The 18799-nt window shown below is 39.7% G+C and overlaps 3 protein-coding genes across 3 annotated transcripts in view; all 3 read left to right on the top strand.

Moving 5' to 3' along the window:
* Positions 1-5479, top strand: part of atp13a1 (ATPase 13A1) — a 9429-nt gene extending 3950 nt beyond the window's left edge. The window contains exons 10-25 of the mRNA XM_020610303.1: positions 1-83; positions 614-734; positions 850-1007; positions 1359-1534; positions 1620-1730; positions 1847-1972; positions 2059-2167; positions 2340-2533; positions 3063-3159; positions 3240-3424; positions 3673-3787; positions 3895-4091; positions 4201-4343; positions 4465-4576; positions 4665-4808; positions 4898-5479. The exon at positions 1-83 is cut by the window's left edge and continues 73 nt beyond it. Coding sequence (XP_020465959.1) covers positions 1-83; positions 614-734; positions 850-1007; positions 1359-1534; positions 1620-1730; positions 1847-1972; positions 2059-2167; positions 2340-2533; positions 3063-3159; positions 3240-3424; positions 3673-3787; positions 3895-4091; positions 4201-4343; positions 4465-4576; positions 4665-4808; positions 4898-5008 — 2182 coding nt within the window. The 3' untranslated portion in view covers positions 5009-5479. The remainder of the gene's footprint in view (positions 84-613; positions 735-849; positions 1008-1358; positions 1535-1619; positions 1731-1846; positions 1973-2058; positions 2168-2339; positions 2534-3062; positions 3160-3239; positions 3425-3672; positions 3788-3894; positions 4092-4200; positions 4344-4464; positions 4577-4664; positions 4809-4897) is intronic.
* A 1731-nt stretch (positions 5480-7210) lies between these two features.
* On the top strand, positions 7211-11613 carry dsn1 (DSN1 component of MIS12 kinetochore complex). Its single transcript, XM_020610288.1, has 11 exons — positions 7211-7319; positions 7773-7809; positions 7928-8201; positions 8284-8357; positions 8845-8917; positions 9025-9109; positions 9227-9277; positions 9417-9488; positions 9597-9744; positions 10654-10741; positions 10849-11613. Exons 1-11 carry the CDS (start codon positions 7285-7287, stop codon positions 10941-10943), a joined length of 1032 nt encoding a protein of 343 aa, XP_020465944.1. The 5' UTR covers positions 7211-7284; the 3' UTR covers positions 10944-11613.
* A 3891-nt stretch (positions 11614-15504) lies between these two features.
* Positions 15505-18799, top strand: part of pbx4 (pre-B-cell leukemia transcription factor 4) — a 26862-nt gene continuing 23567 nt past the window's right edge. The window contains 2 exon segments of the mRNA XM_020610289.1: positions 15505-15610; positions 16186-16453. Of these exon segments, the coding sequence (XP_020465945.1) occupies positions 16269-16453 (185 nt within the window). The 5' untranslated portion in view covers positions 15505-15610; positions 16186-16268.

An 18799-nucleotide genomic window follows, 5' to 3' on the forward strand; every position in this document is an offset into this window, starting at 1 on the left:
CCTCACTTCGGTGGTTCCACCAGAGCTCCCCATAGAGCTTTCTCTGGCAGTTAACACATCTCTCATTGCCCTGGCTAAACTTTGTAAGTCTGTGTGTGCTCCTGTTTCACATGCTTGATGAATATATAGACGGGTTGAAGGAAATTGAAGGAAAACCTGAAGAAATGAGCAGAGACATATATCAGTGCAAATGCTGACATGGTTTGGGTCCATCTGTCCTTCTGGAGGGAGGGGTCACTACCACTCAATACAGATTTGTTCTGAGTCATCACCTTGATCCTATGATAAAACATTTATGTTTTGATGGGAGTGGTCACGAGCCAACCAGGCTTGGAGGAAGTGTCTGGAGAGAGGGAAGTCTGGGCATCTTTGCTTAGACTGCTGCCCCCGCGACCCGGTCCTGGATAAGCGGAGGAAAATGGATGGAAGGATGGGAGTGGTCACAAGGGGTTAATGAATAGTGTGATGAGTACAAAAATGAAATGAATCATATGCTACGGCCTTCGCAGTCAGTGTTGTTTTACTGTTTTTGTCGCCCCTGTATATTAAGAGACCTGAACAAAGCAGCTTATATGTGAAAGCTTGTAACAGCACTTGTTCACTCTGCTCCTAGATGTATTCTGCACAGAGCCCTTCAGAATACCATTTGCAGGAAAAGTGGAGGTTTGCTGTTTTGACAAAACAGGAACACTGACCAGTGATAGTCTGGTGGTACGAGGAGTAGCAGGCCTGAGGTAAACGCTGTCCACCATTCTGTGTGTTTTACTTTAACAAACATAACATGTAAAACACAAAGTATAAACTCCTATGGTTTAGATTAGTTAACATTCACATTTGTGTTTATGACAGAGAAGGAAAGCAGGTAATGCCTGTATCTGAAATCCCAGTTGAGACGCATCGGGTGGTGGCCACCTGTCATTCACTTGTCACATTGGATGATGGACAGCTGGTTGGAGATCCACTGGAGAAGGCGATGCTGACTGCTGCTGACTGGACCCTCACTAAAGGTACAGGGATGAGACCTTCATTAAATGTGCATGGGAGTGGCAGGTGGGTGAGAGAACACGTGTATGCTCATGTTTGTTTTGGGCTACATGCATGCCCCTCTAAGATTAGCATTTGTTTCTGACTTGCAGTACAATCTTTCCTTTTGTAAATTCAACTTGGTGGTATAAATTGGCCAGTGCATCTTAAAGTAACCATGTTCTTCAAATGCTGGGGAAATCTATTTGCATTTTAACTGTGTATGTTACATGGTCAAAAATGTGTTAGTGGCCTAAATTTGAGATAATGCATTTGGGCAACTTTGCTCTTAATAGCACAATATTTACTGGGGTGTGTTGTCACCTCTGGTCCAGATGAAAAGGTGTTTCCACGAGGTATAAAAACCCAGGGACTTAAGATCCACCAGCGTTTCCACTTTGCCAGCGCTCTGAAGAGGATGTCAGTCCTGGCCTCCTATGAGAAAATGGGTTCCACTGAACTCTGCTACGTCTCAACTGTCAAAGGAGCTCCAGAGACACTCAGAGGAATGGTACATACAGGCACCATCCGTAATCCATCCTCTGCACTTTCCTAGCCTAATCAAGCGTGGTGTTCTAATATGTCTGTCATTGTAGTTTGCAGAATGTCCAGCGAGTTATGATGAAGTCCACAGGGAAATGTCTCGTGAAGGAGCTAGAGTGCTGGCCTTGGGTTACAAAGAGATGGGACACCTCAGTCATCAACAGGTTCTTAGTTGGTTTTACTCATACCTGTCAGAGATTGTCTGATGTGTTTGGGTTGTCTTGTCAGAGGAAAATGGATTTTGTTAGAAGCTGAGGTGGATATTTTTCTACTCACATAGGTCCGGGAGATGAGTCGTGATGCCTTGGAGTGTGACTTGCATTTCGCTGGCTTCATGGTTGTGTCCTGCCCCCTCAAGAATGACAGCAAGGCTGTCATCAGAGAAATCCAGGAAGCATCCCATCATGTAAATAGACTGACAACACACAACTGTGTACATGTAGCCAAACAGCATGGTTTTAAGATGGATAACACGTCTCCATCTGCTTTCAGGTGGTGATGATCACAGGTGACAACCCTCTAACAGCATGTCATGTAGCAAGAGAGCTCCACTTCATCCAGAAAGGACATACGCTTATATTACAGCCAAGCCCTGATCAGGGTATGATGAGACATTACTTTACAAAATTACATGTATTACTCAAGCAATCTAGTAGAGAAAGAAGGCTGTAGTTAAAGGGTACAAGGTTCCTGTAGTAATCAATTTACAGTAGGTGTTTTGGCCAAGGACATAGAAAAGTGCATAATTTTGTATCTGATGTTTTGTTTTTCAGGCGAATGGCAGTGGGAATCCATTGATGGCAGTGTACATGTACCAGTGCCCCCTCCCTCCGTTTCTTCATTTGTGCACCAGTTTGACTTGTGTGTAACAGGGGAGGGCCTAGCCAGGCTCACCTGTGACCCCCGGCTATTCCACACCCTCTTGCCTCACATAAGAGTGTTTGCCCGTGTCAGCCCAAAACAGAAGGTAGGTCCTAAAGCATACTCTCCTTTTCTGGGTACCATTTTGTGGCATGATCATGTTTTCTCCTACATCTAGGGATAACTGGTTTAACATATTCAACATGACATTTTTGTTGAGGTTTATAAACCACAGCTGCAATGGAGTTAGCTAAATATGTTTCTGCTGTCAGTCACAGACAACAATAGTTGATGTAGATGTCGTGGCTTAGTCAAAGAGCAAAGACATCATTGTTCACCAGTCACACAGTGAAAGCCATCACAGACAAAGCAGAGTTTAGACAGATAGCATTCTCAGAGGTCTACAATACAGTGCAGACATAAGACATGCGTTTTATCTAGTGGACACCACTCATTTTGTCTGACAGGTATATTTCTCTGGATGCTGTTAAGGCATTTAGGGAAATCAGTATTTTGAGTATGACAGATTAATGGCAATAATTATAATGATAAAAATGCATCTAAGGGTGAACTTCAAGGATGTTTTGATTTTGGAAAGTGATAAACCATAAAGATGGTTGTCTATTGCATTTCAGGAATTTGTGATCACTAGTCTAAAGGGCCTGGGTTATGTGACACTAATGTGCGGTGATGGTACAAATGATGTCGGAGCTCTCAAACATGCCCACATAGGTAAGATTTATCAACCACTGAGACTTGCAGCCTGTGGGACTCTAACAGTGTGAAGTGATTGTAGTATTGTTTTCCCTCAGGTGTTGCTCTGTTAGCCAATGCCCCTGAACGTGTACCTGAAAAAAAGAAACGAGTAAGAGACAAGGAGGTGTCCACAACAGAATCAAGACCTTTGCCACCTGTTAGTTCAGGAGGCAAATTGAGCTCCAGGGCAGCCAGACAGAGGGTGATGGCCCAGAGAGAGGAGCAGCTTGCAGCGCAAAAGGTATATTTCTTCAGGAAGAACCTCCTAGCTGACTCTTCAGGGAGTAATTTCCCAAAAACTTCAGTTCTGTTCTCTTTTTTTCCTTTTAATATGGCAGTTGAAACTCATTTATGTTCATAGGTCATAGGTATTATAGATGTTAACAAAACCATCTTTTAGTAGCTTACAAAAGAGAATAAATCTGCCTGTCATTGAAATTATAGCGTTGTGGAGCGCTGGTCTAAATGTCAGGGTTTATTCTGTAACAGGAGAGGATCAGTCAGGTTTTACGGGAACTTGAAGAGGATCAGGTACAAGTAGTGAAACTGGGTGATGCTTCCATAGCAGCCCCTTTCACTTCCAAACTCTCCTCTATACAGTGCAGTGAGTAACGCACATTTGTAATTTCATCTCTTGACAAAGTTGGCAAATATCCAAACATAAAAGCTGTTTTCCACTTCTGAAATATGTCACTCTGTCTTTGGCCCCAGTCTGCCATGTAATAAAGCAAGGCCGTTGTACTCTGGTGACAACGCTCCAGATGTTCAAGATTCTTGCTCTTAATGCCCTGGTATTGGCCTACAGCCAGTCTGTACTCTACCTCGAAGGGGTGAAGTTCAGCGACTTCCAGGCAACTCTGCAGGGCCTGCTGCTGGCCGGATGCTTCCTCTTCATCTCTAGATCAAAGGTGAGAATTTATGCAACGAAACAGAGGCTCTGTATGATTATACAGTGATTAGTTTATCTCCTGTTTTTCATAACCAAATAAGAATCTTTTTTTCCTCCTGTTTGCACAGCCACTGAAAACACTGTCTCGAGAGCGGCCCTTACCAAACATCTTCAATCTTTATACAGTGTTGACTGTGCTGCTTCAGTTTGCTGTTCATTTCTGTAGCCTGGTGTACCTTTACAGAGAGGCACAAAACAGAAGTCCACCCAGGTAAATTACAGAAAGATGGAAAGCAGGAGAATGACAAAGTAAAGTGCAGTAATTCTATACAAGTTTAATATTTACTTTAATACTTTATAATAATGTTCCACTTGTCCTTTTTGTCTTGCAGACTGGAGCGGTTTGTAGATCTGTACAAAGAGTTTGAACCCAGTCTAATTAACAGCACTGTGTATATAATGTCCATGGCCATGCAGATGGCCACTTTTGCCATTAACTACAAGGTACTTATTTGTAATGCCATTATTATTTGTTGTCTCTGCCTTCTTTATAGTGTAATAGATTTACAGCATTTCTCGTTGTAATGGATAGGGTCACCCCTTCATGGAGTCTCTCAGAGAAAATCGTCCACTACTATGGAGTATCGCTCTGTCAGGTTTAGCGATTGTGGGACTTCTTACTGGTTCCTCACCAGAATTCAATGATCAGTTTGCTCTTGTAGACATTCCAACTGAGGTGAGCTGACATTATTTCACTATCCTGTTTAATAGAATTGTAATAATGATGCACCTTGTGATGTCACCAGCCTTCTGTTTTCCTTGCAGTTCAAACTGATTATTGCCCAGGTACTGGTGGTGGACTTTGTCGCCGCTCTGTTGGTCGACCGGGTCCTGCAGTTCCTGCTGGGCAAAGGAACTCTCAGGCTGCCTTCTTGAACTCTGTGCCAACCGCTGCCCTTAGCAACCAAACTATAAAGGGAGAGAAGACTTTGGAGGAGGAAGAGAATTAAAGCTGTTGTGATATACACGAGACAGCTGAGACAGTCATGGCGTGCAGTACTGTACACTCCGTGTATCCCTTCCTTCCTCTGCCTCACTTAAATCATTTGTTTCTATTTTCATCAGCTCTGTATTTCAGTTGTTTCTGTTTTCTTCAGAACTTTTTTTTTTATACATTCTCTCTCTCTTCATCTCTCCCGCCCCACTGCTACAAAAGGCCATGAAGACAGCAGTATTGAATGGAGTGTGAGACTGTGCTGCCCAGAGTGAAACATACAGGCACACAAAAGGGGCATTCTCTAAGAGAATTGCAAAAGTGTTTTTGATTTTGTTCGATTCCTCTCCTTGATTTTGTAAAAAGTGAAAAACATCTCTAACAGACTTATAAAGACTTACAGATACAAATTATGAAGTCTGTCAAGTGTTTTGTGAATACAAGTGCTGATGTGTCTATGCACGGAAAGGAAGAACATGTCCAGCTGGTCATGAACTGTTCTATTCATAGAAATAGGTAAGTCAAGAATGATCAGCGTATAAGAAAACAGTGCAGCTGTACACAAGACACTCATCTAATGAAACATTTTGCCACATGAGACACATGACACTGTTCAAAAAATGTGCAATCTCATTAAGATGATCACAGAAAAGACTGAAAACAGCCTGTGAGCTAAGAGTTTATTTACCATCTGATATTAACTGCCACATATGCTGATCTTGTGTGATCAGTGAACGTTTTGCTGTTTGTATTTTAAATTGCCTTACCACAAACTTACCAAATTACAGCAACATAAAAAGTGCTTTTTCCTTAAAAAATCCAATCCCTTGCATTTTAAATCAGGTACTGTACTAAGTATTCAAGAACTAGAAACCTTGACATCCAAAGTGTTAATAATTCTGTCTTTTTCTCAGTGATGTAATCACACAAATTACACCAGGCTACTAATGATGTGTTGAACACACAAAGATTTCTGGAAACATAATATACTGTACGTGCAGTAGAGTCAAAAGAATTTCATGTCCGAGTAGTTTTATGAGAAACTGACTATCCAGGCACATCAACAACTGTGGCCTGTTTTTCTTGTTAGTAAATAGAAAAAGGCTACTGACTGACTAAAAACTGAAAAAGCTTCTTCAAACACTCAAATGGAGCAAACATGGACTTTTACTAGAACTAGTGATATGATTATATATGTTCATATGGTAGCATCTCACATTCAGGGGTCAGGAAACATCCCATCATGGATGTATAAAATAGGGTCTTTCTCAGGGGAATGCTGGAGTCATAGGCTAATGTTGTAAATCAGAGGATGTACAAAGAGCGAGCATAGTAACTGAAATGATGAGAAAATAGTACTCATAATTTCAATCTCAGTGGAAGACTTGATTTTAACCTAATGGAGGAACACTTTAGGGGTCCCAGTATACTGAACCGAAATTAGATGCACTTGGGAAATACCTTGATGGAGGTCAATTGGTTGAGCACATCTTGAACTCTGGAGGCCAAACCACCAGAAAACTCCTAAGCCAGATATCAAAAATTCACCCAGTGTGTACAAAGAGGATCAGGGCCAGGATTGGCCCTTTGAACCAGCAAATCAATGCCTGCTTGCTCTTATCTCGATCAAGAAGGGATCAGAAGTAGAGTACCACCACAGGCCACCTCACTTAACTCTGTCATTAGCCTACATTTAATTATCTAAAGTAGTCAATTACTAAGTTGTTAAATGTGTTTAAGAACATTACTGGCTATTGTATTATTTTTCCACTTTGTGGCCTTAAATTGGTACAATCCTAAAGCCTCTAACTTGTTTTTCTTTGTGTATATTTTTAAAGTGAACATGCTGCCATGCACATCCTCTAATTAAAGTGTCACATAACCAAGACTTCAGAAGATCTGTGACAAATCACACAACTCCCAATGGGTGACAGGCATCTACAGAAAGTTTTATGTAGGTTTCTTTCATCTGTCTTTCCAGAAAGCACATGGTAGAGAGATTTCTAATATACATTCTAAGAAAACGTTTATTTATTGTTGCACCTGAAGTAAAATTGGAACATACTCTGATTGAGATACGACAATTTTTAAATTTTCAACATAAGGCTCTTGTATTTGCTTTGTAGTTTTCAATTGCACTACATTTCCCATGATGCTTAGTTTAGAAGAGGCGCTTGGCTTGTTTGGGCGCGTGAAGAAAAGCATTTGAACAAAAAAAATGGCGGAAAAACATTCCGAAAATGGACAAGACGGGTTTGTACCTTTTTATCTACCGTGACGACACCCGACTTAACATTTAAAGCTTGTGCTGTAGTGAGAAAATACATAAACGGTAAAAGCTTTTTTTCAACTAAATAAGTAAAATAAAGTATTTCTGTGGTCTGAAGTTTTTCTCCTCCGCTGTCGCCAAGTGCTTGCTCAAGGGGCATTTGTTGGGTTTTTCCTCTGTAATAATAATAATAACAACAGTAAGGTCTAGACCTTACTTTGTGAGTGTTCGGAGACCGCTTTTGCTGTGATTTGACGCTATACAAATAAAACTGAGTTGAAATGAAGTGTTTAACCTATGTGATAAGCGTGTTAGCGAAACACCGTTTTAACGTTAGTGTTTATCAAAGATTTAAAACATGGTATTTCACTGTACTGTTTTCTCTATATGGAACATTAATAGTAGCTTGAAAATTAACAGAAAATAATATATTGCAGTTGCGGAAGTGCTGCCGTTGCTGATACCCAAAACGAGGTAATGAGGCTACATTTTACGGACATTTACGGTAGCTAGCAAACCTAACAATCTCCGCTAATGAGGTACTCCTGCTACAGTGGTTCACCGCTACGTTGTTCATTTTCTGTGTTCCAAGGTGAACCCAGTGAAGCGGTCACTGAAAAGATGCTCTTCCACAAGCCCCGGTACAGCTCCCGCTTGCAAATCTCCCCGTTCCGACTCCCTATCATCCACCACACAGACGCCGGAAACAGGGGATGCACATTCAGAGACAGACAAACAAGAAATGCAGACAGAAAGCGCGGAGGGACCTTTGAGTCCCTCTGTCTGCCCCAATGCACGGAGAAAATCCTGGAGGAGAGCTACCATAACCCGACGCTCTCTCCCTATCCTTCCAAACCAATATCAGGGTGAGATGCTTTGCCCCTTTGTAAAGAAGACTTAAAGGTATTTGTGTTTTGCGGTATAAATGCCTATTTATGTTTATTATAGTTCTGTGCAGAAGCATAAGTACATCGTTGTCCCAGCAAGAGAGATTCAAGGAATTGTTGGAGGCTTCAATGACTGTGAGTATGTTAGGTTCATAAGTATAGCAGTAAAATAACCACGACAAAATGAAAATGTGAAAAATTAAATACGCTGCCAGAGTATGTTACTTTTCAAGTCACTGGTATTACCTGTTTAATGTGAAGACCTTTTTCACTTGACTAAAAACTTAGTTTAGAAATAGAGTTGATGTTTAACAAATGAATGGACAAACACTCTGTTACTTACAGCATGAAAACATTAATAAGGGGCTACATTTATAGGATTTCAAGGAATAGATGGAAATTTTGCATTGTTGGTAAAGTTATAAGGGCAAAGAATGAGATTTAGTGAAAAATTTAAATTCAGAAATTTAGAGATATCAAATGTTATGGTTTTATTCAGGAGTAACTACCCACTATACATAAGATCTTGTAAAGAAGTACTTACTAGGAGAATGCTAGAACCAGTGAATAGATTGTAAAGTTTTTTCTCCTTAATGATCTGTCACCTCTGCTTTTTCTCTAGCTGGCAATAGAAAGAACACAGAATTCACTCCAGTCAGTGCCGAATACCTCATTGCAGTCTTTTCAAAAACAGGGTTCGTGCTTGTACTGCTTCATTTGGTACAAATTTCATAGAGCTCTGGCTGTCGTACAAGTCTTCACTGTAAATGATATCTTTATGTCTTCTTCTTCCATGGTGCAGTTGAGCACATGAAAGCCTGGAGTTGTCTGGCTAAAAACATAGACAATGAACCAAAGGGTCATCACCTCCCTGCCAGTGCAGACAGGTATTAAAGTTTTCAATAATTTGCATATATTAAATTGATTATTAGTTGTATTTGATTTGCTAACAAATTGATATTTTAGACTGCATTTATGCCTCTGTTATTTTCTTTCAATTCCAGTGATCCTTTTGGGTTGAGTGGTAAGGAAAAAATCCAAAAGGCAATCAACAGGCATGTTTTACTTAATACTGCTAATGCACACACAGGAGTGTTCATACAAACCTTACATTCAAACTTAAAAAAAAACACAGATGGTGTGAACTATCACATGAGGTTCTGTCTTTTTATTCCTGGCCTGTGTTGTGTTTAGGCTCCAAGCTGAAAGTGAATCTTGGAAGGCACTGTTGAACAAACACCAGAGTAAAGCAGAGGAATTGAAAAGGTGAACATGTATACTGTCACTGAGGAATACTGTAGCAATATTGTGCTAGAGTGTGTCAATATTGTCTTCTGTTTTTTGTGTCAGTAATGTGTTCTGTATTTGTTTCAGGAAAGTGGAGCAGGGCCAGGAGAAAGGTGTATCATTAGACTCTACATCACTGGCCCAGTCGTCGCAGTACCTTTTCATACAAAGTAAACCCGACTACCACAGTCTCCTCTGTAGACAGCAGCCCATGCTTCACACAGTGGCAGTGACCGTACGTATGAAAAGTAATTTTTGTCACTACTAGAAATTATTGATTATATTATCAAAATCTAAAATGTTTTAATTACAGCATTGCTTGTATATACAATTTTTATGTTGCTGTATGGTAAAATACTAAAGCTAGAACCAAAAAAAATGCAGGAAAGTGTACTTAGCTGTGAGAGTGATGAAACACAAAATGCAAGCTACCAACTTACAGGTAGCTTAAATACTGTCCACAAGAAATTGGATAAAACTTGCATCATGTGATGTTCAGGAATATTTATAATAGTCCAAAGTGATCAAATAATACACATTCAACCTCTCTTATTGAGCCATCACAATTAATTTGGCTATGTAGGTGAAAAATAGCATTCAGTGTGAGACATAACAATAGCACAACTAGCACTGAAAACAGTTTTTCTGAGTAATAATGTCACACAAGGAGATTATTTTCTGCCAGAGTTGCAACAGTTTTTTTGTTTCACGAGATATTTCTGTAATTGTGTTTTTGTCTGGTGGAGCTCAGTTGAAAAAAAAAACAGCTGATGTCACATATCGCAGTGCTCAAGTCCAGGTTTAGCAACATTTGAATGACAGTGTGATGACAGCTGTGTGCTTATGTTGCCAGCCTGTTCAGACAGTACTGACCAAACTATACCCTTACAGCCCTGATAAAACAGCCTATCTGAATCTTTCACTGTTGTATTTTTAATTCTATGGATGTTTTTTTCTAAACTTAACTCATTGGTGCATGTTTTTGTCACAAATGTTTATTATGAAGATCAAATTTTAAGGGGTTTTAAGTACACTGACTCCTACTGCTTAAATGGCTGCTGCTGTAAAACAGTTCACATATGTGTTGTTTATTTTGATCTGCTTTATTGTGTTATGTACTGAGTTGCTTGTTTCTTATCTGTAGATGGACACTCAGTGTAAGATGGTTAGAGAGCTTCTGTCCGTCATGGAGCAGTCACAGTTATTTGTGAAAGAGACCAGTGGCCAATTGGGTAATGTTTTTATTTGTCTTTCATCTGTTCCATGGAATATTATTGTACTTTCACCAATGATCTGGCAATTTAACATTTAATCTGATTACTTCCTACTTTTGTACCAGCGACAGAGGCAGGATTCCAAGATTTTTCACCTGATCTCATCAGGAACCACATAGCCACTCTAGCAGGGGGCGTACGCAAGCAGTCAACCCTTTAGTCAGTCCTGTATGACTTGTATATGGAATTCATATACGTACTTTCAGTTAATTTTGCTATGTGATTTGGAGACATTAAATTTCTTTTCCTTTTGTTGTCTCTTTTTTACATAAAGTAAACTCCATATATGTTTTCTATGTCAGCAGTGGGATTGGTAATAGAGTTTCAGGTAATCCAAGTTTGACCAGCAGGTGGCAATCGCTGGCTATACAAAATGGTGAGAAACTTGGTGGTGAAGTGCAAGTGTAAATTTTTCTGTTTAACCTTAATTAAATGCATACGATCTACTGCATGCAATTGTTAAGCCCAGACTGTCAGATGTTAGAATTTAAGAAACAGACAGATGTTTCAGAAAACTTTGCCAGCATCCTATGTAGCAAGGTTATTGGTTTTATATTCTTCTATAGCTTGTATACACTCACCTGCCACTTTATTACAATTGTATGCAATTCAGTGCAACAATTCTGCATTAGCATCTGTGTTTATGAAGCTCAGAATGTTTCAGTTTTTGGTTAAATTGTCATCAATGTATAAATCCAATTCTGTGTTTATTATTGAGCCCATAATTAAAGTGGTGTTATACTGGACTGCATTATTTTTTACAGGTGTCTATATTTTTATCCTCCCCAGCCACATACATGAGAGGTTCCAGTGCAACACCACCTTTAACTGTGGTCTCAATAATAAACATAGAACTGGATTTATACATTGATGACAGTTTCACCAAAAACTGGCATTTTGCACTTCATAAACACAAATGTTAAAGCTGAACATGAGGTGTTTCCACTGAAGTGCATATGGTTAGTTGTACAGGTGTACCTAATAAACTGGCTGGTGAGTGTATAATTCAGTCTAATTGTTTCTTGTTTGTCTCACTGGTAATTTGTATAGTGACTGGAATGTTTAATTTCTCAGTGGGGATTACTTTCATTCTTCACAAAATAAATACAAAAAAAACCCCAACTCTTGGATATAACCTGTTAAAAATGATCTTTTATCTTAAACTATTCAAGTGCAATGATCATGTTGGAAACCAAAACTGATTTTGTTTGCAAAAAAAAAAAATACTTGGAAGTCATGGGATGTATTTGATGTGACATTTTCAAGTAGTTTGATTACTAGTATTTTATAAATACCTGCAAAGGCGGTTAAGCCTATTCACAGTGGCAGAATACTTTAGTATACATTGTCATTATCATAAACATATAAAATCTTTTTTATATATATACAAATTTCCATTTGCATCAGGAAAGCATTAAAATAAAAGGATTCTGCTTTGTAGTTTGCCTACAGTGTTCAGTTTATTCAGTCCTTTTGCATGCTCATCTTTAGTCACATTTACTTTCTTTTTGAAGCTGCATCTATTTCACTTCAGTGTCCCCTGACCATTCAGGAGGAGGCCCCTCCCCCACAGTGAATCACCCCCATCTCTTGCATTTGGCTGGGTCACTGATGCAGAACGAAGCTTTGACATTGTACCAGTCAGTCAAAGCTTTGTTTGCTATCACTCCCATCTCATGGACCCATTCACTCATTAATTTTCAAACCCTCTTACCCCATTGCCAGTTGTACATAAGAATGAATGACATTCTGTTCTCTGCAGTTATGATCTCTAACATAGAGTGAATTTTCCTGGTGATTGTATTCAGGAGAGTGACTAGAGAGCACAGGGACAAGCAAAGAGAGGACAAGTGGGGTTGTGACCGGGAGAGTTGTGAGAAAGGAAGCATGGTGCACAGCAGGAGAGATCGATTCTTATTTAGATGAAAATGAGGCTTGATGCTTGTGGGGTGAGAGGAGGGCAGCTTTAGCATCCAAATGAATAGATGTTTCACAGAAATGATCCTTAAATGGATCACCAACAATAAAACATGAAGTTTACCAAAGCCACTGACAGTGATAGACTTTGGGGTTAGGTGGTAACCCTTGCAGCTCTACTCATTTAAAATTGTGTGATAAAGTGTTGCTTCAAACAGCCTCTGTGACCCCATAAAATGGTGTATTAGAAGTTATTCTTTAAGCAATTTGGATGCAATGCATATTTGGATAAACCTGACCTGACTTTGTGGGTTCCTTGTTTACAGACTACTATTAGAAAGAAATGGATGGCTATTTCTCCCCGTTTTGTTTTTGTTTTTCTGTTTATACCCTAAAATTTATAAGAACAGGCCTTTGTTTGTGGTAGGGACAACTTTCTTAACGGGTTAAATTCCACTGCTGGGCATAATCACCAACATGGCTGAATTGTGGCATGTATCCTGTGCACATGCAAAGAACAATTACTGTTTAGATTTACTGTATTCTCTGTTCTAGTTGTCTAACTTTAGATTGATTAGCTACAGATTGTAGTAGATGGATGTGTGGAGAGTCAGCATAAACCACTGCCAGTTTGGTCCTACTCCCTCTTGCACACCCATCATCTCTTCTCTGTACAGTGAGGCAGCTGCAGCTCTCCTCCACATCCATTCAGCCAGCCATTCGTCTTGGAAAGCTGTCTCTCTGATCTGAGTGATAAACTATAGCAGAATCGCCCAGTTTGCAAAAAACAAGGACACTTGTTTTCAATCTGTGCTGTCAACATTTTCATACTGAAAACTGATGGGATGTTTCATTCATGGGGGTTTAGGACAGAATGGTATTCTTAGGTTGGACCATTTTGAGATTGAATATTGCTCTTGAAATTGCCATGTGTACCCACACAACAGATATCAGTGCACTGACATTTAGGCACTACTTACTAGAAACCAAATCAGGTTTTAATATTTATTTTTTCTGTTCAACACACTTACACATGAGTAGTGGCTTTTTTGATTCATACACCTATGTATTGCTCAAACAAACCTTTGAGACATAGGTATGTTCAGTGGCAGATGCTTAATCACCTGAGTTATTATTGCACTGTGTTTTCTAATGTTTACAGCTCTGTGTACAGCTACAGTGCCCTTAGAAATTACAGCTGTGTTTATACATAGTCCTGCATTTCAAGGCACCATTAGGAGATGGCTTCACAGGTGTTTGTCTTTCCTCTACTCTTTCGATCACCTTGGAAACTGCTGCTGCTGTTTATATATATGAGGAGCAAAGCTGTGCCAGTGTAAGTCAAATAATCATTAACAAACTGAGAAACAAGAATAAAAGATTAGAGACATAGGCCAAACTTCAGGCTTACCAAAATCTACTGTTGGGAACATAATTATGAATATAGAGGGAGCTGGTGAGCTTAATAATCACAAAGGGGCTGGCAGGCCAAGGAAGACAGAGGACAGAAAAATTTTCTTGATAATAACAAAACATTCCCAAACACCTGTCCACCACAGATCAAAAACACTTCAGCAGACCAGGCGTGAATTTGCTAGTGACAACTCTCTGCAGAAGACTAAATGAAAATACATTCAAAGGCTACCCTGCAAGTTACAAACCCCTGATTAACTGTAAAAACAATGACCTGGCTAAAGTTTGCAAGTAAGTACTTGAAACAGCTATTATAGTTCTAGAAAAGGGTCTTGTGGACAAATTAAACAAAGAAAAACTTTGAATCATGGTAAGTAGGAAGAGAGAAAGAACTGCCCAAGATCCACCACCTCATATGTGAAACATGGTGGTGCAGGTATTATGGCTTGGGTAGGGCTGCTACAGGAAGTGACTCACTTACCATAATTGATGATATAACTGCTGATTGTAGTGGCAAAATGAATTGTAAAGTGTATGGATACATCCTAATTGTTTAAGTTCAAAATACCTCAAAACTCATATTCTGGAGGTTCATTCTGCAGCAAGGCAATGAGCTCAAACATACTGCTAATGCAACAAAAGAGTTTTTCAAAGCTAAAAAACTTGATAGGTCTTGAGTGGCTGAGTCAACCATCCTGTCTGAACCAAACCAAGCATGCCTTTCATATGCTGAATAGAAAGCTTAAGGGGATGCGCACCCAAAACAAGCATGAGCCAAAGATGGTTGTGGTACAGGCCTGGCAGAGCATCACGAGAAATGATACCTCACATCTGGAGATGATTATGAATTGCAAACTCCAAGCATTCACTGCATGCAAAGAAGATGAAAAAAGTACTAAATATGACTACTTTCAATCTACAGAACATTGGAGTGTCCTAAACATTGTGTGCTGAAACAGAGTTACTATGTATAAATGCTGCTGTAATTTATATCAAAGTGTATTAAAATACGCTTTAATAAAATCTGAGAATGTACACTTTAACCAGATTCTCAGGTTGTAATTTTGTAATCACATTGTTATTGTGATCAGATTGTATTTTTATTAAAAATATGAAATTATGAAATACAGAAGTAAATAAATAGCCTAAATGGTGGGTCTTTGTCCATAATATTTTGGAGGGCACTATAGTTCTAAGCTCCAAAAGAGCACGATCTCATTATTCCTAATATCTAAAGATATTTATTTCCATTTTTGTTTAGAAAATAATCTTTTTACGTAGGCTAGGCTAGGTGAGCTCACCTTATATTGATGAAAAATGCTTTAACTGATTATAATAGGACACGGAGTGCTGATGACGTAAGGGGCTATCCATTTGTAAAGGCCGTGCACGAAGAGTCATCCAGAGGAAAAATTCTGTCACAGGGTCTGGACCTCAGTGTTGTAAAATTACCATTTCATGCACTGTTGCCACCATTACATCAACTATTATAGTAATGTAAGTACATCAGCAGCCGTATTTTTATAGAATTGATCAACCCACCCGCAGGGTCTCGCTCTGTGGTGAGTTCAATGGTCAACGCGAACGCACACCGCTCGCGCAGCCCAGAACATCCCACATAATCGCGCGACATCAACAACAATGGCAAACCGTAGTCTGTTTTGGTAGGAGATTTCTGATTGGAGCAAGACGGTCCGAAAGCTTAGTCGCTTATTCGCTTCTTAGTCCCCTTTTTATTGACTAGTTTAATATTAAGACGAGAGTGTTCGTGTGCTGTTATATTTTTCGTATTCAAATTTTTTTTTTTCGAAAATGTGCGAGGCGCAGTTGGCAAGCTCACACAGTCTGTGCATGTGTGTCTTTGCTGCTTTTCTGCTGGGCTACAGCTACTAACCTAGCTGCATTTGAGTCGGTGGTTAGCTAACGTTAGCCTCGCAGCGTTTATTGACTTGAGAGGGAAATAGAAGCGAGTGTAAAAGTGTTTGTGCGATTTGTTTTATGATAAGTGCGTCAAACTATTTGCTAATTGTCGCTGTCGGATACAGTAAGAAGTGTTTTATGATTTGTCTTAGAAAATACTTCGCTGGCTAGCTAACAGGCTAGCTGTTTGTGTGTATTCTTCGACTGAGGAAAACGGCGAGTTTTCTTTGAAAGTATGGATGACCAGACCAGGATGATGACGGGTCTCACCGGACTCGGTGGAATACCACAACCCGATGTCGGTGACCCAGATTCGGTCAGGAAACAGCAGTCCCTCGGTCAGCCTCAACAAGATATAGGGGATATCCTACAGCAAATAATGGCCATCACCGACGAAAGCCTGGACGAAGCACAGGCCAGGTAAGACAGACGAAGAGCCACTTTCCACTCACGATATCTAAGCTGAAGTGCGTTGTATGAGCCATATTTTTGCACAAGGGCTTAAGTGTTTCTCTGAAACGTTCACGTAATGGAATGCCTAAATACACCATTATTGCAACTTCACGTTTTATTGTAAATCGCTGCTAAGCCAATAACGTTACGTTTAGTTTAGTTCACTTGAACAGCTACAGTACAGTGATGTAGTTTGAAAGGGAGGTTTGTTTGAAGGAAGGATTCTTTGTTGCTTCAGATCGTGCGTTATTTTAAACTGTAATTGTACACATGCTCACTTGGTCGAAATACGGTGATAACATTTTTTTTTTGTCAATGAAATGTCAACAAAAAATGTAAACTCATTATAGAGTCCGTGACAAATGCTAGCCGTGTGAAATGTACATAACGACTTCCTTAACACTAGTTGTGTTAGCGTTGCATGGTTCTTTTGGCTTGACAGAGTATTACTTTCATTTACTCTTGCAAAAATAAAACACTTGTACATCTTTGAAGACAGTTTTTGGTTGTAAGTTGTCTTCCTATTTGCTTGTAGAACAACTATCAAGAAGTATATCAACATTATACGAAATACTTTTTAAGAAAGTGTGCATTTTGCAAGTTGCAAGTGTCAGTGCTGTGTAAGTGAAATAAGGTTCTCTGTGTTGCCATAACCTTTATATATTACTAGTCAGACTATGCCAAATTAGGTTTGCCTAATTATAATAACATGTATTTAAAATGTCAGAGGAGTGTGGATAACATTTGTAATGCAGATGAGTAGATACATTTAAGATAAGGATGAGTATTACTCAGTTGTCCCATGTACCAGCCCAACACTGTCAGTGTTGACAGCAGTCATTCATTCATATCACTCATCACTTAATGTTTGTGGTAGAGGTGTTTTTACATATCATTGTAGTAGGGAGTATGCACTACAGTGAGCGAGTGACCCTGCACTCATTTGCCATGTGGCTTAAGGTCAGTTTCAGATGAAGCTTCAGTATTTCAACAATAGACAACCATCCACTGCAAGACTGTGGCCACAGTGTGATGTGTCATTAGCTAGTGATTTTCCACCCAACATTTGACCACCTGGTTCTCTTAATTAATTCACTCCTCTTTCACTCCCTCCCTCCCTGGTGTTCATCCTTTTCATTGTGTGCTGAGTGCAATCAATTCTCCTATAATGTGTATGCGAGTGCAGCTGTCCGCAAATCGAGTTTCTATTAATGAGATGGTGGTGAGGGGCAGAGATGATGCTATACCGCAGCCTATGAACACTGGGATATTGCCTTTTTCCTTCAGTGCAAGTTTGAGGACTTAATCAGGTCTTGTTTCAGGGACAAATACAAATATTTTTGCTGTGGGATATTTTTTTTGTAGTTCATTATTTTTGTTGACCCAGTTTTTTCTTTACCTTGTGACTTGTGCCTACCATTTACAAAAGGTTGTACAGTGGTTAATTGAATAATAATATAAATAACTTCAATATAATTGTCTATGTATAGTTTAGGAAATCATATGGCATGCCTATAATTTGAAGTTAACTCACTATTCTGAAAGGCTAGTTAAAGGTGTGGCTGTTTCTGAAGTTCCAGAGGTGTCCTTGCTGTATTCATGCATTGATCTAAACTCCCACTCAGAACATGCATTCTGTAAGGTATATGTGTGCAGGATTAGTACTAACAAGAATGCAGCCTTCTCTTATTCAGTGGACTTGATACAAATTGCACGTGCAGCTTAAATCCTTGATGCTGCCATGTGCATAGTGCATATATACAGCATAATCAATAAAGGTGATTTTGATGATCATATTGCACTCAAGCGTGTATATTAGCTGACAGACTAGTTAGTACCAAGTCTGCAATTGGTTGGCTGTTTGCTAATTTGCTTTTCACTCTAAATAAAATGCCAAAACATGTCCAGATCCAAGACAGCATGCACGCAGCCTCTTGTTGCAGACATGTTTACTAATACACAGCAGTTGGTATGGCTTAAAATATGCATATTTTATCAACATAGTACATAACTCTGATCAGGCTTGTCACCAACATATCAGTCTTCCCCCTGATCATGAGTTACATATTAATATGTTAGGTGGCCCACGTGAGCATGACGCCCTTGTCGTGCAGGGTGGCAGTGTGTTGGGATGGGGAGTGGCCAGGGCAGCGCAAGAACTCTGTGTTGTAGAATACACTTCCTGCGCACCATCCACCCTCATCCTCTCACCCTGTCGCCATATGTTCAGATGCTGGCCAGAGGAATCCCCGGCGCATTGGGGTGGATCAGACGAACCCACAGAGGGAGGGAGAGCAGGGGGAGGGATGGCAG

The sequence above is a fragment of the Monopterus albus genome, unplaced genomic scaffold, assembly GCF_001952655.1.
Source record: "Monopterus albus unplaced genomic scaffold, M_albus_1.0 scaffold105.1, whole genome shotgun sequence".
Lineage (NCBI taxonomy): Eukaryota > Metazoa > Chordata > Actinopteri > Synbranchiformes > Synbranchidae > Monopterus > Monopterus albus.